At 39.9% G+C, this 23271-nt stretch overlaps 1 protein-coding gene across 4 annotated transcripts; it reads right to left on the reverse strand.

Moving 5' to 3' along the window:
• Positions 1–3347: 3347 nt before the first annotated feature.
• On the reverse strand, positions 3348–23227 carry LONRF3 (LON peptidase N-terminal domain and ring finger 3). 4 transcript variants are annotated; one of them, XR_007904024.1, is made up of 13 exons: positions 22512–23227; positions 21128–21246; positions 20423–20545; positions 18112–18267; positions 16518–16761; positions 15783–15873; positions 12647–12761; positions 12111–12232; positions 11312–11470; positions 10124–10286; positions 9182–9331; positions 7210–8471; positions 3348–5832 (listed from the first exon to the last, which is right to left on the reverse strand). XR_007904024.1 is itself a non-coding variant. In XM_051784202.1 (13 exons), exons 1-12 carry the CDS (start codon positions 23134–23136, stop codon positions 8313–8315), a joined length of 2226 nt encoding a protein of 741 aa, XP_051640162.1. In that variant the 5' UTR covers positions 23137–23227; the 3' UTR covers positions 3348–5832; positions 8311–8312. The 4 variants fall into 4 exon arrangements, 3 of the variants coding, with proteins under 3 accessions (XP_051640162.1, XP_051640152.1, XP_051640172.1); XM_051784202.1 differs by having other exon boundaries at positions 8311–8471; XM_051784192.1 differs by having other exon boundaries at positions 3348–7353; positions 8311–8471.
• Positions 23228–23271: the final 44 nt, after the last annotated feature.

The raw sequence follows: 23271 nt of genomic DNA on the forward strand, positions 1-23271 counted from the left end.
ATAGTGATTCCTTTCTCTCTTCTTTCCTCTGTCAGAAGTTAGGTAAGAATTCTGCAATAATTATGGTTATTATAAGTAATCCAGCAACATATGACTAGAAGGAGGAAAGAGAACAGAGGCAAACTGGAATTCCTTAAAGTTTAAGATGTTGCTGGATGATGGGGAAAGTAAAAAGATGAGATGAGTGATAAAGCCAGTTGCAGTGAGCCAGGAGAAAAAGCGGAGCAGCACGCTGCAAATGTCTCTAGTATCATCTGTGGGAATGAGAGAACCGGTAGGATCTGCTTTTGGAATACGAGCAGATGTATTTTTCTTTTGGGATGTTGAACTGCCATTCTTCAAAGTTCTGACGCATCCGGTTCTATTTCGGTTTGATGACTCCCAACTAGACACGTTAGGCGGCTGCTGCTCAGAAGCCAGCATTTAAAAACACTGTGTTTTTCTGTTCGACTCTTTCTGGCAAAAAGCTCGTTATTCAAGTGCTTGCTCTAACCTTTAGTTACCCTGGTTGCATAACTGGAAAGCAGCATCCCACCATGCACTTCTGTGACCCAGTTGTGCCTTTCCAGTAGTGACTTTATGAGTTATGAAAGGTGTGTCTGCCACATTGCTACAGAAACATTTACTCTACTGACCCTGATTTCCTAAATATTATATAGTCATCGTTCACTAGGAAGTAAAAAACAATGTAAAAGCACGTGAAAAAAAAACACCCTAATTCTGTGATGTTGAAAATCCTTGTGTATACTCTTTAGCCTTGATAGTGTTTGGGATTCTCATTGATAAAAAAAAAATACTTGTAGAACCCATTTTAAAATCATTAATGCTTCAGTAATCTTTCAAAATGAATTTTAGATGGTACATTCAGTACTAATAGTCACAGTACAAATCATTGACTCATACAAGGAAGAACCTGAATAACAATTGCTTTGTTGAACTGATTTGCAGTCTAAATTGTGATGTGCAGCATTCACATTTTCTGGAGTGTCTGCAGACTTGCTAAAATCCTTCCACATTATTGTGTCATCTGTTACCCTGTATTCTACTCATGATAAACATCTATGTGGATGAGAATGAATTTCTAATATGTCAAATAGAGAAAACTATTTATCACTAGCACTACTTTTACAAAATCTTTCTGTAGCTCATAGAAAACACAAAAAAGACGTGTGCTTGGTTTTCTTTTCCATCGCATAATACAGCATAAGTCAGTTATATAAAGTCACTTACATAAATAGCTTAATTCTCCTTTCACTTATATGGAATTATAAATCAAGAGCAGATCTACTGAAACAAAAGATGCTACACTGGCATAAAACTGGTATTGACAGCATGTGCAGACTTTCATTATATGGATTTGTCCAGCCAGTGATTTTTGGGCTTTAACAACTTGAAAGCCATCCTATCCTAAGATGTAAACTATTCAGGATGTGGCTGGCCTTCATAGCAAAGCCTGCTCTTTACATCAGTGCTGTGTTTTTCAGGTAGCCTCTGTATATTAATTTTTGGTATCAATATACAATTTATCTGGGTAATTAAAAACATAACATTACAGGCAAAGGCAGCCCAATGACATTGCTGTTCACTGGTAGGCATGACTTAACCAGTTCTTCTACTGTGTATGTTTTAGAGAACTTAGTATTAGTGACTGCTGATGAAAACCTGTTTGAAAATCAGAAAGACTTCTAAAAAAATCAGTCCCAGCCCTGCAATAGTTTAATAATGTAGTTTCTAGTCTTCCTTCATCTATATGTGTGGCCAAGAGGCTGATTGATGGCATTCCTTACCTTAGGTTTGGTTGTGAGTAGTATGGAGCAAAGACCAGGCAAGCCATAACTCCTACAGCAGAGCTGAAGAACTGTTGAAACTGAGAAGTCAGCACACCTTTTGAAGCTAAAAACTGTTGCCACACCTTTCACCCAGTCATACAGAGAACCACAGCATGCTAAGAGATGTTCCGGGATTTTTGTGGCATCTCATTCACAGAATAAAAAATGTATTACAGCTGACTGACATTTGAAAAGCTGTGGCAGGTCACAGCCAGGAGCTATCCTGTGGCACACCCTTCCCTCAGCCTCACACCCACAGTGAAGTCAGCACAGGGTCTTGTGTCAGGGAACTGGGAAGCAAAGGCTGACTGGAAATGGAAGTTCTTCTTGAAGTGCTTCATATGATAGAGATCATCCAAAATTGCTAATGATAATTTTAATATGAAGCATTATGTAAGCGTAGATGACTTTAGCATATTTCAAATATCATTTGAATCAATCTGTGTAGGTACACTTATAAAACAAGAACACAGTGAGCAAATAGTTGGGAAATATTTTGCTATCCTATATTTGGTTTAAATTCTGTTTTATACTGCATCTAAACCCCACATTTTTATAACTGATCTTAAAGGTTTCAAAACTAAAGTTATGACTTAAAAACAATAGTTTAAATCAACATTTTCCCTAGCAAAGCTTCAGTTTTGACTATTTACTATTTCCCAGTGAAAAAGCACTTTAACCGAAGCACTTCCTCTACTCAGAAGCAAATGTATTTTGTTGTAGAAAATAGCAGCCTTGACATAATGAGCTGTTGGCCCACCATATACAGCCTTAGCTTGTGCCCTGGATTCTAAAATAAATGCAGGGCCTGAATAAGCTTACATCGAGAGACCAGCAAGCCAACCTCTGACCCCAGCAGCAGCTGGGGCTTAGGCAGCAAGTCACAAGCAGGCTACATCTTGCTTAAATGACAAGGCAAAAGAAGCAGCCCATACATATGTGACTTGCAAAACACTTTGCAGATTTCATTTTTTTAGTAGAATAAACTCTTAAGTTTATGAATAAAACTATTCTCGAGCTTTCTCTGTGAAGTTAATGGCTTTGATAAGCCTATGGAACTTCTTCTTCACTAAAAACAATCTTCTCAACACCACATAGATACAGGTTAAGTGTGGCCAGGATGCATTCTTGCCTGAGAGTGTAAATGAGAAGGTATCCTGGTCATAGTTTTAAATCACAGCAGGCTGTAAAGCAAATGTAAAACAGGGAATAAGAGGAAGCAAAGTCCAGAGAAGTGCAGGGTAGTACTGTAAGCCAGGCCCTCTTCAGCTCCCATTATTCTTACTTTACTAGAGCAACAAGGGAAGGAAAAAAAGAAAAGCACTTGCTGTACTTTTTTTTACAAATTCTGAGGTTTGAACAACTTAATTTCTGTGGTTTGGCTTCTTCGCTTCAAGTGCTGTTGTGTGACTGCAGGATCCAGCTGTTCTTTTTTCCTTTGTCTAAAATACCTACAAAAAGTAGCTCCCGTGTAATATTTGTTCATCTCTGTAGTTCTTTGTTATGGAAGCCAAAGAGTAAAGAACACAAAAATTTTAATTAGGAAACAACTCTCCACACAGACTTCATTGGTACAACATAGTTATAAGTACATCTACAAACACATACAGGTTCTTTGGACTATGATTTTTTTAAAATATATTTTATATGACAACGCAAACAAATCTGGAAAAAACAAATTACTTCAACCTTATGTAGAGGTAGCTGAACAGTACTCTGTCCAGTGATATGAGAGTATAACTTAAGTTACATTTCAAGTTCATTACAGTGCACAAAAGGATGTTTTACAAACAAATGGATTATACAAGTCCACAAAACTTTTTATTTAAAATGGCTTGATAGATATATTTCTGGCACTCTTGTAACCACATAGCTTGATGGAATTAAATTGGACAAGTATATGGTTCCAAATTAAGACATCTTACACAGATAGTCTTTTGCTCCACATTTTTGTACTTCTCCCGTTCCTCATCAGGGAATTATAGAAGCTATTACATTGTTTTTGCTACACTTCTGCTCTGTAAACCTTTGTTCTGCAAATTGAATGTAAAGATTAAAAGGTGCATATGTTTTATATTTATAAAATATATGGCTATGACTATTAAAAAGCTCAAGAATGGCAATAACAGAATACAGGCACTTCTATGTGAGGGTTACTTTAGACCTTATGAAACTCCAACATTAGTAAGCACTTCACATGATACCTGGATGAGTAAGTCAATGTAATAGTTCAGGTTTTTATTATCCACCATTTTAATCCTGTCTAAGCAGATTAGTTTCTTTCTTCTTTCAGACAATATTTATTTAGCAAAGTGTTTCAAGAGAGTGACTTTGCTCAAACTACCATTTTTCTGTAGCTGTAAGACTTTCAGTGATTTACTGAGCTTTGGAATAAACCCCAGATCCTAAACTATGTGCTGCACTAGTTACAATTTCTGTTGTGAAGCCAACAAATTAAATGAGAACTAAGCAGGGGTTGAAAAGAGAGATTGAGTTCATCTGATGTAGGACTTGGAGGAAATGGGAAGCACTACTCTAAGTGCATATAGGTCCATGGGGTTTTTATGCACAAAACCCCTGTAGTTAATTTACACTTTGTTTTTTAAATAAGAGTTTGTGAACATGTTCTCCATTCCTAAGCATTGCATTTAAATACAACTCCTGCCTGTCATTGATTTAAACATCAGTAGAAGTTCAGCACCAAGTAGAAATCATTAAAAGGAAAATTTTTTCACAATGAGAACAATCAGTCATTGGAATAATCTCCCCAGGGAAGTGTTGGAATTCCCCAACACTGGACACTTGTAAGATTTGGCTGGACAGGGTGCTGGGCCATCTTGTCTAGACTATGCTTTTGCCAAGAAAATTTGGATCAGCTGATCCTTGAGGTCCCTTCCAACCTGGGATTCTACAATTCTGTGAAAAGACCATCTAAAACAGAACTCAATTCTATGAAGCTCTTTCTCTACAGCACAGATTAAGACAGACCAAATCCACATTTTTTTTTTTAGACTAAAACAATCTTTGGATTAAGAAATCCATGGTTGAGGTGTTCTGTCAGTAAGCAGTCATACAGGACAGAAGGACAGGCCGAGCAATAGACCAGCCATTCAGTATCTCTTATTGCTATAAGGTAATGGAAGATATCAGCACTTAAAGAAAAAAAAATAAGAGAAACTTTTACATCTAACACCAGAACATCACTTAAGACTTAGCATAATGGCCTATCACACCATTTTATCATTTCATTATTAAAACTACTGAACTACTTCCTAAGCAGCCTATGCATTACTTATGCCCCCACAAGAACAATTAATCAATACTTCTGATCACACAGGAAATACAAGTTTGAGTCATGATTTTTTTTTTGTTTTTAACAGATGAGCAAGACTGGTTATGGAACTGGGTTTGGTGTCTAGAAAAAAATGCAAAGAGCTTAAATAAAATACTCCCCCAATTAATATTTTATCTGATCAATGCTGTTTCTATAATTAAAGCGAAGGTATTTTTAGATCTGCTCAGCTGTTTATTCATGCCTGTGATAAATGTTGCATTTACATCCTTGTACTCATTAACACAACTGAAAAATAGTCAGCGATGATGTGGCATAACTAGAAGATTTTTTGGTTTTTAAATGTCATTACTGAAACTTTACCATCTCAATTTATTGCAGGCTAGGGCCATCCCTTGTCCAGCTTTTTCTGGACAGGTTTGTGTTCTCTAACAAATTTCTTTCTCAATATTGTTTTTTTCTTCTGATGGAATTTGTAGACTGCAGCCATTAATCTAGGATGTGTGGCCATAGAGCAGCCCCAGAATGCTACTGTACGTGTACAGATGAACTTTTTGATGTGTTTGATTTGTTGTGCACGTGCAGATCACCTGTTTGCATTACATGCAGTAGGTCCAGTGTTTCCAGGTGGCAGCAAATGCACTGGGTGTTCATGATGCAGGGCATGTACGAGAGTCTCTGCTTAGGAAATTCTGGCAGCTTCAGTCAAGGCTAACAGAAAAGATAATATTCACTTTTAAAACCAAGGATTCTTTTCCATGACAGTTTCTAAAACAACAAAATTGGCAGAATGAGTATGTAGAATACATAGCATGCAGGGAAAAAGAATAATGACATCAGTGAGAAAACAGTTTAAATTAAATATTTAAGGTCCTTTTCTCACAGATAAGAGTAACAAAGTGACAGCTTTTTTTCCTATGGGAGCACTATGAGGCCCTTACGTTATGCAATAATACATAATGGTTTGTGGAAGAATTGCATTGAATGCAGCTTCACTTCCAAACAAGTGGAAATCACTTCATTATTGATTTATGAAGACAAATGTCATAGCAGGTGTCAGCCACTGTATACTTGATACTGTTCAGAACATGAAGGTATTTTTATACATTGTTTACAGCATGTCAAGTACCCTTATGGAAGAAATGCAGGAATCTAGCAGTGAGGAAGGAAGCTGTAGTATTTCTAGAGTAGCTCAATGCAAACAGGATACACATTCCATGTTTATCACAAAGGTGAAACATGTTTGTCTTCCATTTGTTGCTTTGGTACCCTTATGGAAATGTTCTATGGAATTTAACAAAAAGGGGAACAAAGGTAGTTTTATAAAAACGTAACAGTATGGAAACTACTTTTAACTAATAAATATTTCTGATGAGATGGAAAAACACCCAGAAAAATGACATTAAATTCTACTGCATTTTTTCATAAAGGAGGCATGAAATGGCAGAGTACTGTCCTGGGTAAAAAAAAAAATCAAAGAAATGTGTAGCATTCCATAACATTCTCACTTCATTCTAGCTTTTGCCACTGAAAAGGAAAACAGTAGCTTAGAATAAAAGGCCCAGTTTTGCTCGCATTGAAATCAGTGAAAGCCCAAGTCAGATGGAGGTACAAGCAGTCCCAGAAAGTGGTACACTGTGAGCAATAAAAGCAGAAAAACAAGTATAGGAATCGTTGATTTAAAAAAAAAAAATCAAAACCAAGATACTTCCTGTTCTCATTTCTGCCCTATTTTTACCTGCTTTATAGCTAGCAGTAATCATGCTAAAATTCACTTGTTTTCCTTGGCAGTTAACTATTATTAGCAACACTACCCAGTCTCTTAAGAGAAATGCAATGGCTGGGTAGAGATTTGAAGCTAACAGAAACCTGAAGATTGGGGTGAAATAAATAGCATTTATTACAACATATTCCTTCTTATGTGACACAAACTGCCCTCTGAGTCCTACAGGTCAAAATAACTCCCCCCTCCCCGTCCCATACACACACTCCAAAGCCAAATCCCACCAAACAATTAAAAGAAATAAAACTCATCTTAACAGCAACAAGAGTTGATTAAAAAAAAAAAAAGTCTGTGTATTAACCTACAATGAAATGACACCAGTACTTCCAGTTTTCTCTAGGATGAGCCACTTTTCATATATTGTGGCTCTTTCTTCGCACTTTGTAGCCATTGTCCATTTTTGCAAGAAAGAGTTCAGATACAAATTCAACTTCAAGTTATCCTCCGTTCTGTGAAAAATTAGGGAATAGATCCTTCTGTCACCACTATGGTCAATTCCCACTGACATCACCTGATCAACACAAACTTATCCAAGCATTTAAACACTCATGCTCAAGGTTAAGCACGTGCTTGACTGTTTGGTTGCATCACAAACCTAGTCACAAGCATAGGATCAACCTCCAACAACTGTGCTTGAATTATCTCAAACATAATCTGTGTATTCAAAGACTTCAAGGCAGGATGTTTCAGGGGAAAAAATCCTTCTTAAGCTACAGTAGAACTGGGGATGAGTAGAAAAACATTCAAAGTATTTGAACAGAAATAACTGAAAAATTATCAAAGCAGTTGCTTGTGCACTGCAAGAATCATCATTTTTGCCCCCAGTCATAAATACAGGGTAAAAACACTATAAATAAATAGAGCAGCTCACTTTCCTTTAGCGAATGAACACATAAATAATATACATTTTGAAACAAAAAATCATAGTGCAAAAATAAATTATCAAACAGAAGTTGTGAACATTATTTTACACAATGCTATATAAAACCTGAACCATTTGAATAAAAGACTTTGCAGTTCACTGAAATAATGCATTAACATTATTATTTCTGCTTCACATTAAACTGCACAGTTCATCCTTTATCCACTAAAAAATAAAAATAAAATAAATTAAAAAAAATCCTTAAGATTTTTAAAAGGTTTATGGCAAACAAGATCACTTTTTGTTCTATCACATTTGTTATTAGTTTAGCAGTGCAGTGATTGAATAATTGTCTCAGACTTCCAAATGGAAACTACTGAAGTATCCATAAACATCCCCTGCTCTTTATAACCCATTCTCTTTGAAATTCAGGCTTGAAACATCCTGACACTCAAATCTGTAAGACATTATTGCAGTTATATGAAGTTACAAGAGACAGTCTACAGTCAAGGACTGTGGGAGACTTCACAGCTCTCCTCCTCACCATCACCGTGATCTCGTACGAGACATGAACGTAAGGACACGTCTGATGCCATTCAAGCGGTCTTTGAGGGATTTCATGGCAAGGAACGGGAGCTGAGCTCTGTTCTCAAGTGGAAGGACAGCCAGGACCCACCAGCACCAGGCTGGCCCATTAGGGTTAGCCTACAGCCAGGGGAAAAAGAAAAATAGAAGTCAGGATTCATACAGATGGCAAGGTCCTGGTTTTGAAGATCTAACTTCGAAAACACAGTTTTTGACAGCAATCTAGCAACTAGGTCATTTCATCACCAACCTAATGGCTGTGCTTACAGGTTCCCCTGAAACAGATTACAAACAAATTTCACCTTTCCTAAAAATAGAATGTTGAAGGCATTTCTACTTCTAGCAACGATTTATAGGCTGGACTTTCTAGATTTTTTAAATGTATTTTTTTTCCCATGTTATCATTGACCCAGCTCTTTGGGATTCCTGCCTCCCTTCTCCATACTTCATAACAGTTCTTCATATTTAGCTTTTGTTGTTCCATTCTGTTATTTTAAGACCCCACCATTTGCAGACCTTTAAGAAGAGAACCAGGTTTTCTCTTGCCTATTTACACTTCATCCTTCAATTGAGGAGGTAGAATAGGCATTTCCATTTCCTGGGATTAATATAGTCAGATAAGTAGCCTTAGAAAGTTATCAACATTAAATATGAGCTTTTGTTCACAACTGTGCTACTGCTGGTGTATGGCAATAGAACTCAGGCTCAGCTTATGTGGGGTAAATGCAGAGTATTCATATTTTCATCTTAAAAGGCAATGCCTGCCAGCTTATCGGATATCCCTGCTATTTCTGTCTCCAAAAGTTACATAAGCCACTGATTCTGGATACCTGTGGGTCAGGATCCTTAGCTGGCATTGGACCAAAATGACTGAGAATTCGACTTTTGAGTGCTTGCTTGAGGGAGTTAAACCACATATATGCCTGATCATAGACAGAATCATGGAGAACAAGTAATGCAGCATATTCTTGTCCTTGCACCTGAAACGAGTAACAAAAGGGGGAAGGTTACTGTTTGTTCAGTCTCTATGTTGGGGAAGGCACAGCATTTTTAGGATTTTCTGAGGTGGGTGAGGGAAAGAAAAAGGAAAAAAAAAACACACCAAGAGAGTTCTGGGATAAACGCTGAAAGCTCATTTGGTGTTCCCCCTTTTGCTCTCCCTCCCCAGTCCAAATTCTTCACTTTCTTTCCCTGTATTCTATACCAAAGATATCTATTTGCAGAACATGCACTTTCTGGATTGCTATATAAAAAAGCCTTTACACAAACATCATATACAACAACAGAAGAAAAGACCATACAAAGCTTTTTTAAAAAAAAAAAAATTAGTAGAGCCTTAGAGTAGACATTTTATCCTCCCATACGAAAGCTCTTAAGAACTAATGTAATTTTGAAGATTATTGTGGGCTCAAACTTGCTCCTTCTTACCTGAATGGGAGTTTTCTAACTGGATTCCATGCAAATGGAGGCAGGTTCCCTCTCTACCCTCTTATATATAGCAGTTACTCTGTCTAGAAGAGCAGTAAGATTTCATTCCTGAATTCACTTAGTTTTGTCCTCTGCTAAATGCCTCTAGGAAACACAGTCTTCAGTACATGGGCAGTATGTGTGCATGCTTGTGGTAACTATTATGTTTCCCACCTTAACCATGAGCACTTAATAAATACCACAAATTTGTTTTACTATAAACTTCTACAAAGAAGAACTCACTGAAAACAAGCACTTAGAATTTCAAAAGTAATACAGTTTAAATGAAATATTTCTAAATTTACCTTTTGATCCTCAATGTACTCAATATCTGCTGTGTTATATCCATCACGCTGGCTGTGCTGGATCACCTTAAATCTCCTCTTGCCAATGCTGTCTACAACAGAGCGACCATCAGCAAAGAATTCAACATTTCTTATCTCCAGAATGCAGCCATAATCTGCAAACCTATTGAAATCAGAACAAAAGCAAATAAACAAGTCTTATTCTCTCCACCCTTAGTTCCACAGAGCTGCCATACAGCCAGTCCCTACCACAGAGGTATTTACCAATGTCAGCTCATTTCTATTGTTCATAATACTGACCTGTTGTAGTTCAAATTATTCCACAATTGTTTGCAAAACTATCAGGAAGATTCAGGCTGTCTAATCTGATTAATGCTAACTGGATGTTTTGGAATACAGGGAACATCTTATGAAATTGAAAGTTATATAGGTCAGAAGAGCACTTTCTCCATAACCCTAATATGTTCAGTCAATTTGTACAGAAGGGCAAGTGCAATTCAGAATATTAGAATTATGGAAGGACTATGAAATCTATAAAGAAAAAAGTGTTTCCACAGTTTCAGCAGATTTAACTCTGTAGGTGGGTACTTTGTGTATGTTATACTTCTTACAGTGTATACGTACCCAGTAGGTAGATACCATAAAAAGAAGGGAGAAAATCTAAATACAGAGACAGACACTGAGGTCAAATTACCCAAGACCGACTGTAAATTGTCAATGTAAATGGTCAGTCAGTCTTTATGATGGTTCTGTTATGCCTCTGCAGCCTCCACTATATTCAGAACACTGAAGATATAAACATATCCCATAATATAAAAAAGTAAACCCCCCAACGCGCTGTACTGCCATTTCAACTTGATTTCTTGTGCCAAAGCATTCAACAGATTTGAAAATAGTAGAAAATACACTTCCTTTTCATGTATTACAAGAGGTCTGCAGCTCAATTTCATATGCTACACACTAGTCGTGTGTTTTGAGAGAACAATCAGTCATATTAGTCAGAATCCAAGTGATCAAGAGAGAAACTTCGGTCTTCTCAATGACTTCAAGCAGCATGATTATGAAGAAACTTTGTCTGCTGGAAAACTACTGCAGATATATAACCATGGACCTTTCTGCAGCTTTCCAAAGACACTGGCTCCAGACTAAGTGGGTACATCACATGGTCCAAGCACGCTGTTCACTCACCCCTTTACAGGGTCGCTGATGCACATCCCAAATTGTTTGGTGCCAGTCTCCATGCACCTCCGAATCATCAGGCGATAACATGGCTCAAAGATGTGCAAAGGACATGGGACTGTAGGATAAGCCATTGTGCAGACAAATATGGGAACATTCTTATTTAGGCTGTAAGAGAGAAAGGACAAATCAGATGTGACATTTTACCAAACCACTGACAAGGTATAAAATATGTAGTAACATAGTCTTTTGAATTATGATGTCTTTAAATAGAAATTACAACATCTTTGGAAAAAAATTCTTAATGGATTAAGTAAATGTTTTCCCTCAATTGACTAGATATTATATTTATATACCACTTAATAGTAGAAGAATTTTTCATTATGCTTTCTGGTTTTGCTAGTGAGAGCATTATTGTATCTTCATTATTGCTTTTATTTACTTAATTTTCCTTAATCCCAATTCTTCCCTACCCAGTACATTCCAACCCCCATCCTGTCAGACTACTTCCACCTATTGTCTCACTCTGTGCCTTTCACAGAGGTCCACTGAAAGCAACCACATTGCTTTATACTTCCTTTATAAAACAACCTTCTGGATTTCTTCTACTTCTGTTTATTGTTTAGCCCAGTGTGCAGATTTTATGCTCACTCAAGCACAGTTTCACCTGGACCCTGTTCTCTAAAATGACACAGAGAAAGAAGCTCCTTTGTCAGCACCTCAGCCTGCTGTTCCACAGCAGTCGGAGCCATTCACAGCTAACGGCAGTGGAATTACAGATTGGATTTTACATAAATGGATTACATACTTGGAAAGCTCTGCTATTTCCTCTTCATAAATCTTTCTTCTTTCAGTGAGTTCCTCTGGAAGATATCTGGCTATTAACTCCTCCATTAGCACTGTTTTACAATATTTCCTCATAGCCAAGCACTGCAGGAAAAACACACACAAGCAGTTACAGACAATGTCCAGCATTTCACAGCGTATGGTGCCTGTGCACATGGGATCCACCTTTACCCCCATTTCCTGATATCTGTGGTTCTATGATCTCTTAAGCTTGCTCTGCCATTGAAGATTTGTTTCTTCAACTATTCTCTATGTTACAGACAGTTTCTTCAGAAATCTGGAAAGTAAGTAAAGTCACCTTTTTCTAAGCACAGGCCTGGTCCTAAGGTTTGAACAGAGACTATCCATGCTTGATAACTCACAAGAGCATTTAAAAAATCACATTCTTCCTAAGTTATGTAATATTTCTGTGGAGTTGGGAAATATCAAGGGTTTCTGAAGGTGAAGGTGTTCCTATGCCTTGCACTTGAACTTATGCTGAGAAAATCCAAACATTACCTCTGAGAGCCCTTCCTTGCACAGGGGACATTTTGGGTTGTGATCCAGACACCTCTCCAGACATTTGAGACAGAAGGTGTGTCCACAAGGTGTAGTGACAGGTTCATAGAAGAGCCTGGATTGAAAAATCCAAAAGCAAAAAGACAACAATATCGTGTACCAAAGTAAAAGAAAAAGGCTGCTACTCAAAAAAGCTGAATTCATTCACTAACTTAACTACTGACTACTACAGGGAAAAAGTTGATTCTTGCTTTTCATTTCTTCAACCAACGTTGGTACTTATTCAGCTTACAGACTTTCTTATTGTCACCCAAGGTGAACTCTGATGAATGTGAGTGACAATATTGTCATGAAATTCCAACAAGCCAGGATTTAATTTTCCTCTATGTGAGCAATAAATAGAACCAGAATTGGGACCATCTGACTTTGCTAATGAAATGGAGCAATACTTGCACAACTATTACTGTGGAAATCACGTGATTACTTGTATGAGTAGAGCTAAGCACAAAATAGCTATTTGCATCAACAGCCCACATCAGTGACTGCAATAAACTGGGACCTGGCAGTTCTGGGTTAATGGCTGAACTCAAAGATCCTGAAGGTCTTTTCCAACTTAAATGATTTTATAATTCTACTATTGCCAGCTCTAATGGAGACTTTTTTTTTTCTGGTTGGCATAGACAGGTTTTAACCTTCAAATGACTGCTTTTCTGGAGAATGAGTGACATTAGGTTCATGTTTCATCGAGAAGAATATTTAAATATATAAGGCCAAATCTGCAAAGTACCATGGTATTTAACCTTTACTCAGTACCTCTGTGACACTTATTCTCATGTAAGGATTTTTTTCCTTATAATGATTATGTGGTATTGCAAAGTGATGTTTCCTTGTCAATAATAAAAAAATAGAAGTAATTCAAAACTAGAAACTAAAGTGTTTGGCATATACTGTATTTTACAACATACTGTCTAAGCATTTTAAGGTCTCAAATATTAGTCTAACCATAATTTAAGTAAATTAATAAGTTTCCTTTAAAATATTAGTTTATCAAAACAGTACACTATGTTCTATTAAACCTGTGGAAATCACAAATACGTAAACCCACATTTAACAGCATCTTTAACAAGATGAGTATTTAAGAATGTAATCAGCTCTTAACAGGACTGCCATGGACAGTTTATTAAATGTCATTAGTTAATATAAATATGACATTTAAGCAATGGAACATATGAAGTAGTATCTAGAATACCACACCTATCTTACTGCTGCTTGACTGTATAACTGAAAACACTTGTTAATTGTTTCATAAACAGAAACCTCACTGTACCAAGGCTTCCCTAGTGCTTTAACTGTGTAAAACACTGAATTGTACAATGTGTTTCAGTAGGTACTGGACTGCATATGTAATTACTTAGTAATGACTGACTTCATCTGAAACATTAGCAAAAAGACAAGGAATTCCTATTAGGATGCCTGAGTCTCTTTCACACCAGTATGTTGCTTTGACTATTACTTTGTGTTTTCTGCTTGCTGTGGGAGCAAATGTAGATCAGTAACATTTTAGCCACTCCACCAGACAAACAGGTTAATAACAGCTCCTGAAGTTAATTATGAACAGGTCAGTAGGTTACTAGGTAATTAGTCCAAAGTACCTCAGGAACCAAATCCCTGAAATACTTCTGAAGAACATGGCAGGAAATAATTATAATCAATCAATAACAAAGATCTTATGACAGCTTTCCTTAGCACAAGCCTCCCTTGTGCAGTGATGTTACAAAGCTAACATCCTTCTAGATGCAAGGCCTGGATTCGTGACTGCAATTACAAGCTCAGCACCCCCATCCTCTATACTGTAAGGGAATCAGTAATCCTTGGGCTAATTCCTTTACAAATGTATTGTAGTCTGGCTCTTTCTGACTTAACACACAGCATGAGAAAGTAGGACTAATTAACTTCATTAAAAACGTCTGAAAAATGCTGTGTGGACATGATAAACATGTAGAATCACTAAACAACCTAAGACTAATTGCGTGGCTTTCTGTTAGAGGAAAGGTTTGCTCTTTGCAGTATTGAGTGTTTTGACAGCTGTATAAACTTTTGGAACACATTTCAGTTGTAGATAGGCAGAGGGAGAGGGGGCAGATCTGATTTATTTCAAGCAGAAGCAAATCAGACAACAGCAGTTGTTCCCTCAAAGGTTTCAGTTTGTCTGGAATAAATTGAAGCCCCCTTCTCCACATATAAACAATAAAACAAAGCAAATCCAGATTTCTCAAAACACAGGCCTTCAGAAGTAAATCCATAAAGAGGCTGCTATTTAAGAATTTAAAATGTAGTGCAAACCCCACCATGTGTTATTCATAGATCTGGGTACTTAAAAAAAAAAACAAACCTAAGCAACACTCACTGCAGTGAGTGAAACATCTTCCCAATATTTCTAAGTCAGTAACAAAACCCCACATGTGTTTTTGCCAAAGTTAAAATGTTTTTTTACAAAACAAGTAGTAAAATAGATGGAGCTGACAACTCCTACTTATTTTATCAAGTCATTGCTGTCCCCAAGAATACCTGCTGTTTAACTGGAAGAGATCTTTAAGCAAATGGAGTGACACCCATGTCACTTAACATGTCTCTTAAGCAATAGAGGAGAAGCATGCTCTTGTTTACTTGCAAGATCCTCCTATTGCAATAGCAGCAACACAGTACTTCACATGCAAACTCAGAATATTCATTGGATGTGGTCTCTTCAGCTATTTTGTGCTTTTTGTAACATTACAAACAGCTCTACAAATTCCAGAGGACAAACCATGGTTTTGTGCACTATATGTGTCAGTGGGTAGGTGTGTATCAGTGGTGAGAGGAAATCTTCCAGACACCTTCACTAACACACTTAATCCTCGTGTGACCTTACATGCCCTTCCCAAAACAATCAGTAGCCTAGAGCAGATCAAAGAGTCCCTATTCATGAACAGTGCTCAGAACCAAAGGTCTAGAAATGCATCATTGGACTATAGTGAAAACTTATTTCAAGTCAGGGCAAAAATAAGTACCAAGTAAGATAGAAAATCTGTAGATCATAAAATGGAAAAAGATACAGCTTGAAAGCTAAAGACATCCATGAGAAAACAGCGCATACCTCATACACAGGGAGCAGTCCAAATCTGATGGATCCACAACTTCAAATGGAATATGTTGTCCAGTACTATTTTCCTTAGTATCAACTGTATCTATCAATAAGACAAAAAAATAATTGAACAGAACTATGCAAACACAATACTATTCCATGTATCTCTGTCAACATCTGATATTTAAATGGGTGTTGTATGTACTTTTAATTTACTGAACCATTAAGCATCATTACAATAATTTCTATGCAAAGCAAATCCTCATACTTCCTCTTAATTTTGGTCACATTATACCCAGTTACAGAGTAACTTGGTCTTGCTTTAACAATCAATGTCAAAACACTGTTAGTGCTGAAAGTCTAAAGTGAGACAAATTCTTCTGTCGTACCATTGTAAATACATCCCACAGCATGAAAACAAGGCCAGTTATAATGAACAAATAGAATTTTTGCTTTTAAACTTTTAAAATTGATACAGAAAGCATTAAGACCACATGCAACATTGATGTTCCTTAAAGATTAAAGCTCTGCTGAGAAACAAGCACTTGGCCCAAACTTCTTTGACCCTTTTTTGACTTTTTTCTCCCCACATACAGGAAAGATTCCACATCATGCCTTCATTAGGCAAAACAGAAAGTTTAAAAACCAAAGTGTAATAATATGGACTCTCTTCCTTTGAGTTTTATAAAAGCAAAGTTCCCAAGGATTCCATGTCATGGAACCCATCCTGTGTGTAATTAAACATACCTTTCTTCATCAGTTTGCAGGGTACCTCAGCGTTTCGCAACTCTTCCGAGCAGCACTTCCTTTTCAGGAGGCTGCATTTCTCAGAAATGAGTAAAGTAGACTCTGGCATGGTGGTGAATTTGTTCTCCTCCTCCGAGCAGTCCTTTTTGCTCTCTGTAATTTGCATCGATTTCCTCAAACTACCAGAAGTAGTTACATTTGGTTCCTCTTGAATGGAAAAACCCTTTTTCTGTTCCACATTTACCTGTGTAAAGAGAGGACTGACATTTGACCAATCATCCAACAACCTGGTAAGGAAAGACCCCAAACCTGTCACAAATCTTTAATATTATGGATCACCAGGAAAAAGCTAGTAGGTCAAGAAGCAAGAGTCTGAGAATTGCTAATTCTAATACAAAACAAAAAACAACCAACAAACAAACTCAAATTATTTTCCCTCTCTGCCACCCCCACCACTGAATATTTTCAGCCCTTTTATGTGGCTTTATAGCTTGAAGGTCATGAAACTGGATTCAGGCAGAAATGCAGCTAGATCTCAGGTTAAATGTGTTGTTATCACTTAACCTATGGAAAAACTGCATATTGTTTATATCATAATGATGGCATCAACCATCAGAACAACCAAAACAACGTGAGTTTATTTCAAGGAAGCAGTATAAATACAAAAAATATATAAGAGAAAGTACACAGAGCTTCCTTCTGCGAGACAGATTTCTTTTGCAAAGGATAAACCACTCAGTGTTTATCCCCTTACGGCTACAGGACATCACCTGTCAGCTTGTAACATCAACTCCCCAGATGAACCCCAAAACAGATAGTGTGGATTGTGAGCAGGAGCTGTGGTGATGTGTAACATGCAGAAAGATGGGTGAACTGCTCCTCAAATGACTTTGTGAAAGGGTCATACAGAAGGATTTCTTGTCAGAATATCCTGACAGCCTTTCCAGAAGGCAAGGTCACTGACTGTTTCTTATTGGTCTCAACAAGGCTGCTCAAGACCTACCACTTTGTTTGTAAGGACCACTGAAGTTTCCTCCTACATATACAGTATATGCAAACCCCATCCCAAAGTTCAGTGAAGCAGAAGTGGTCCTCACACACCCATGAATGTAAACCTCCACAGCCATTTACAAAACTGTGGCTATGAAAGCAAACTTATAAAGTTGCTGATGTATCTGACACAGCTCTACAATAACCTCTAAGTAGTATACAGACTCTGAATGCCACTGACATCACCAGTTACAGGTTCAAGCTGAAACTCTAGATTTTAACATTTCACAGCTTTTGAGGGTATCTCAATCCAATCTTCAGAGGCCCTTTCCCACTACCAACTACTTGGAAGAGCTAATGACAGTTAGAGGAATTGAACCCAATCAATTCTGAAACAAAATTTATCAGAACAACAGAGGACTTGTATTAAAGTCAATTAAGGAGACTTCAGTAAGTCAACACTGTTTTGTATGTTCTGAAACTCAGTAAAAATTTGAGAAAATGTATCCTCCTATCTCCCAGAGGCAAAAAGGAGAGAAGGCTTCCCAATGTGAACACAAAACACACAACAAATTAAGAACCACACATCAGACTTGATCTTTACCTTGAGCAACCTTTGTAGGTTATGGCTGGTGCCTCCAGATCCCACTGAATTTAGGAGATTCCCCTTTAATCTAGAGTGATGTGACAACAGCTGCAGGATATCGGGTAAGTGTTCCTGAGCATTTCCCGGGATGAGTGAAAACAAACTAAGTAGAAGCTGTGATATAAAACAGAACACTTCACTGCTTAGTTCCTTCCTTATAACCTCTAAATGAAAAAGCAAGTAAGGGAATAGCTGAAAGAAGCATCCTTGATTTTGTTAAAACCATTTAAAGAGCCCTTTAGACTAGGGTAGGAACAAAAAGATCAAGAGCTATGGCAATACAGGCCAAACAGACAGCAAGAAACATTTTCAGAGTTAAATAAGCCCATAAAGTTATTAATCATTCTCTGATGTGACACACAACATGCCTTTGTTGTTTTTGTCCTGCAGTTCAAAGTTCACCAGAAATTACTACCATCTTTCTTAAGTACGTTTTTTTGCTGCACATCAGAAGCTTTCACTGGAGTTTACTAGTACAGAAAGCACTCATCTCTCACAGGCTTAATCCAAGATCAGTTGAGTAAATGTCTCTGATATTGTAAACTGTAGCTATTTTTAATTCACTTATGTGGGAATACAAAAAAGGTAGGCAGTAGAAAAATGCTATTTCTTTATTTGCTATAAGAAAATAAGTGGATCTGTTTCAAGTAGCAGCTTGAAGCCCCTTGTATAGCATAGCTTATCAGATGATTATTTAAGGAAAGAAACAGAGCTGAATAGAAGATTCACACTTCAAAAACTAATTTCAACATACTACTGAGGTGATCCTGCTGATGTCTGAGGAAGCCACATGACAGCCAAGATTTCTATTTAAAGCCAAAAAGGATTCCACAGGATCACACTATGTTCAAAGTAACATGTGCAGACAGTTAATACAAGCAGAACATCACAGCTGCACCCAAAGAATTTGGTAAAACGTAGTATGTCATTGTTATGCAAACAGCCTTGGAAATGACCCAGTAAAACATTGCATCATGGATGAACTCTGTGTCTGATGAGTGCACGAGTAATTCTTTTGGTCATAAGAAGCCTAGTTTTTCTCGGAACCCCACTGCTCAGAAATCAAGTGTCTTGGTTAGGGCTATTCGGAGTCAGGATTTAGAAACCTATCTGTTTGTTTCTTGTCTTTTTGCTCTGGTGCACAGAGTCTCCCAGCATGACTATGAGCACAAAGCATGACACAATGACAATGAAAGACTGCGTGGAACCCACTGGGGAAAACAGCAAACAAAACCCTCAAACATCAGTGACAAAAAACTCCCAGGAGACTGAAATCTCAACCATATTTAAAATGAGATAGAAATTTGATCGTCCTACAGCCATACAGGTTATACTGTTACCTTCATGAACAGTGCTTTACTGTAAGAATTCTACTTTTAGAAAGCCTTATGTGTTACAGTACACAGAAACCCTAAACCTCCTGTCCCCACCAGTTATGGAGAATGGGATGAATACACTGCCATAAAAGAAAATTCAATAGAAGGAAGATAGAACTATTATGGTTTTATTGCCATTAGCTATCACTGCCACACTGAGCCTTTTAGCTATGACAACAACAAAAAAAACCAGTCAAATGTCAAAATACTGATTCACAGGAAATCAGAGTTTTGAGGGGTGTGCAACACAGAGCAGTATTCACAAAAGCCACTTAAGAGTTCACACACATCTTAGGCTGCTGCTGAAAAAAGTCACACTGCAGATCCATTTCATTGCTTACTTAGCATTAATTATTAGCAACCTTAGAAAACTATTTTAAAAACAGTTCTTCCTCTGTTGGCTGCTTCCTCTCTCACGCCTCCTTCACACACCGATACTCGGCACAGCGAGACTGGCAGTGGGAAGAAAGCTGCTGCTCCCAAGTGGAGTTTGATGAGTGCTGCGTGTTGCATTCTGCCAGTCAGTGGCCTGATACAACATTCAATAGCAACTCCCCCTCTTCTGCACTCCATCATTGGTAATAGATTGCCAGGCTAGGAATCAGATCAGAAATTTGACTATAGAGAATCACAGTAGTCTGCGGGTGGCAATTATTAACAACTCAGTTTTAGTTCAGATTTGCTGATGCTAATGTCCTGACTGTTTCCACCTCATACCTGCTGAGTATGTTTTCTTGCTACCTCCCTATCTTCAAGAGCAATATACAACTCAAATGTCTGGATTTGTGCAGCTCTTTGCAGTAATGAGAGAGGGGAAAAGAAATAATCCCATCCTCCTTAATGAAAGGCCACTGAAAACAATAATGCAGTTCTAGATGATTTAGGGAACTCACCTTTTGTGCCTCAGACTTGGCTGTCTTGTTCCCAGTATCTAGAGCAAGGCAGAATAGAAACTCTCTTAAAGCTTCTTCTGTTTTCCCCAGATTAGCTAATGCCTGTCCTTTCCTCAGGTGACCCTGCAAGGAAACACATCCATAGCTACAGTATTTTTTCTTTTGTTATGAAAATAGGCAATAAAATCATGATGAAATTACAAGAGATCTTTCTGAAGAAGAAAAAGTTAAGTAGGAAAAGTCACTATAAGCATCTCTTACACCTAGACACCACCACTCTGTGTTTCTAACCGCAATGGTCCTAAAAACTCCTACAGGATATTCTCCAACTCAAGCAAATATGACTTTCACAGCACCTGAGCCCAAATGATCTTGGAAACATCTACTTCCCCTGCACTGATCTCCTAAAATCGTAATTTTGTCCTTATAGAATGATACAAGCACAGCATTCATTTTTAGAGAGAGTTCATGAACTTGATATTCATCCAGGTCAAAGACAATAGCCTTAGCTCATGTTCCATGATTGTCACTCTCTACCTCAGGAAGCTCGAGAATACCATGGTTAAATGTCTGTAAACAACAAGGGTCCAAGAAGTTACAGGATTTAAAGCTTCCCTCAAATTCAGCTGTCTGACCATTCTAACCATTTCCTACCAGGGTAGTATCAAGATTTTAAACCAAAGTAAAACTGGAGTCAGAACTTACTTTCAACCAGTATGGCTGGAGCCTGCACGCTGTTTCTGCATCGTGCAATGCATCTTCACAAGCTTTCAAAGTGGAGTTAATCTGGGACCGGTTGCTATATAGTAAGTGGTCATTTGGAGCTGTAAGAAATAGAAAAAGTGGTTAAGTAAAACAAAAATTAGTTACATAAGCTTTACTCCTTAATTTTTTTTTTTTTTTTGTTAAACACATGTTGGTGCTTCTGAGTTGCACAAACCCACAAAATATCCAGTTTTTAAATAACTATGTACTAAATGAAATCTGGAAACCTCTTTGGGCAACTCCAGACAAAATGTCAGCTATGTATTATATAACTGCAGGGAACATTGCATAAATAAATGCTGAGACGCTCACACAATAAATTACCAGTGCTGACTGAGGATCAGATGGTTGGTAGAAACATACAGGAGACATTTAAGGCGGCAGGAGGGATGCTGGCATACTGTAGGGAGGAGTTTCAAAATCCGTGGCATCAAAGTTTTTAAGTGATACATAACGATCTCTTCGTGTCATCGCTCAACACAGGAAAAGAAGTGACAGTGTGAAGAATCAGATAACACTACACTGATCACCGAGTTACACACACGCGGCGCGTTGTAGCATCGAGACAAAACGTGTGCTGAGGGAAGGCTGGGCACTTTTCTGAGAATACTTTCTCATTTAAGTGAAACTCGTAATACCTTGCCTCTAATTCCCCCTTACTGCGTGCAGTGTGTGAGTTGCTTTTCCTCAAACTGCATTAAAAGGACCTCGTCAAAAAGTTCTCCCTGCACAGCCCCGCAGGCGCTTCCCGGCGATGGGGCGGGAGAGCCGAGCCGGGTCAGCCGGGGTTGTGGGATCCCGGACACGCATCCCCCGCCATTCCCTTTGCGCCCGGCTACGAGCGGCTCCTTCGCACCTGGCGGTGGTCCGCGGGGACCGGCCCCCGGCCCCTGTGGAGCTCCTCCCGGGGCGCGGCGGGATGCCCGGGGCGCGGCGCTCCGCTCGCTCCCGGCCCCGCCGGTTACACAACGGCGCCGGCCGGGGGGAGCCCGGCCGGACCGCAGGCTCCGGCTTACGCAACCGCTGCTCTCCTGACCCAGTTTCACCGCGGGCCGAAGAGCCACGACCCCTCCCCGGGGCTCCCCCTCCGGGGCACCCCCGACACTCCGCCAGGGCCCGGCGCGGGGGGCCGGCGGCGGCGGGAGCGCGGCCCCGGCACACCCCCCGGACGCGGGGGCTGCCCCCGGCAGAGCTCGGGGCTCCGCGGGGCGAGAGGCACCGGAGTGGCCGCGGGCGAGCCCCGGCCGGTGCAAAGTTGCCTTCCCCGGGGGCTGCGGGAGCGCGTCCCCCGCGGGGCAGCGCCGGGGAGGGGGAGAGCCCTTACCTAGGCTGACCGCTTCGTTGTACTTCTGCAGGGCGGCTTGGAGCTTCTTCTCCTTGTAGAGGAGGTTCCCTTCGTGCCGGAGCTGCGAAGCCTTCACTTGGCAGGGGAACCACTTGGCCAGCAGGTTGCTGAGGATGACATTGACCCGCAGGAGCTGCCCGGCCGCCGCGCCGCCCGCCTCCTTGCACAGGACGCAGCGGGACTGGGGCGCCCGGTCCCTCTCCAGGCACTTTTTGCAGAACGTGTGTCCGCAAGGCAAGGAAACGGGCTCGAAGAGGAAGCCCTGGCACTTGCGGCACCTGAAAACGTCCCACTCGCGGGGTGCCGCGGGGTGTCCGGCGGCGGGCAGCCCCTCTTTGATCCGGACGCTCTGCGCCAGGCACTCCACCAGCTTCTCCAGCTGCTCGGCGCGCAGCTGCTGGTGGCGGGACGCCAGCTGGTACAGCGGCAGCGCCTCGTGCAGCCGCCCGCCGAAGGCCAGCGCGTCCGCCCGCCCGAGCAGCACCTGCCACTCGGGCCCCAGGCCGCCGCCCGGCGCCTCCAAGTTCTGCGCCTGTAGAGCCCCCGCCGCCAGCTGCAGCACCAGCTGGGGCTCGGGGCGCGGCGGCGGCAGGTGCGAGCCCATGCCGTCGGCTCTAGCGGGGCGGGCGGCGCGAGGCGCCGGGGCGCGCAGGGGGCGCGGCGCGGCCCCGCCGGCCCATGGCGGTGCTGCTGCCGCCCCGCGCCGGGAGCGCCCCGCGCCGCCGCCAACGCTTATATA

The sequence above is a fragment of the Manacus candei genome, unplaced genomic scaffold, assembly GCF_025592945.1.
Source record: "Manacus candei isolate 608988 ecotype Guabito, Panama unplaced genomic scaffold, ASM2559294v1 h1tg000003l, whole genome shotgun sequence".
NCBI classification, from domain to species: domain Eukaryota; kingdom Metazoa; phylum Chordata; class Aves; order Passeriformes; family Pipridae; genus Manacus; species Manacus candei.

Excerpts from the sequence above, each read along its gene's own strand:
- LONRF3 (XM_051784202.1), bottom strand. The coding sequence starts at position 23,136 with ATGGGCTCGCACCTGCCGCCGCCGCGCCCCGAGCCCCAGCTGGTGCTG. Across the intron at positions 12,762-15,782 it reads GACTGCTCCCTGTGTATGAG|GCTCTTCTATGAACCTGTCA; the intron begins GTATGCGCTGTT and ends TTTTCAATCCAG. Across the intron at positions 9,332-10,123 it reads AGTACATTGAGGATCAAAAG|GTGCAAGGACAAGAATATGC; the intron begins GTAAATTTAGAA and ends TACTCGTTTCAG.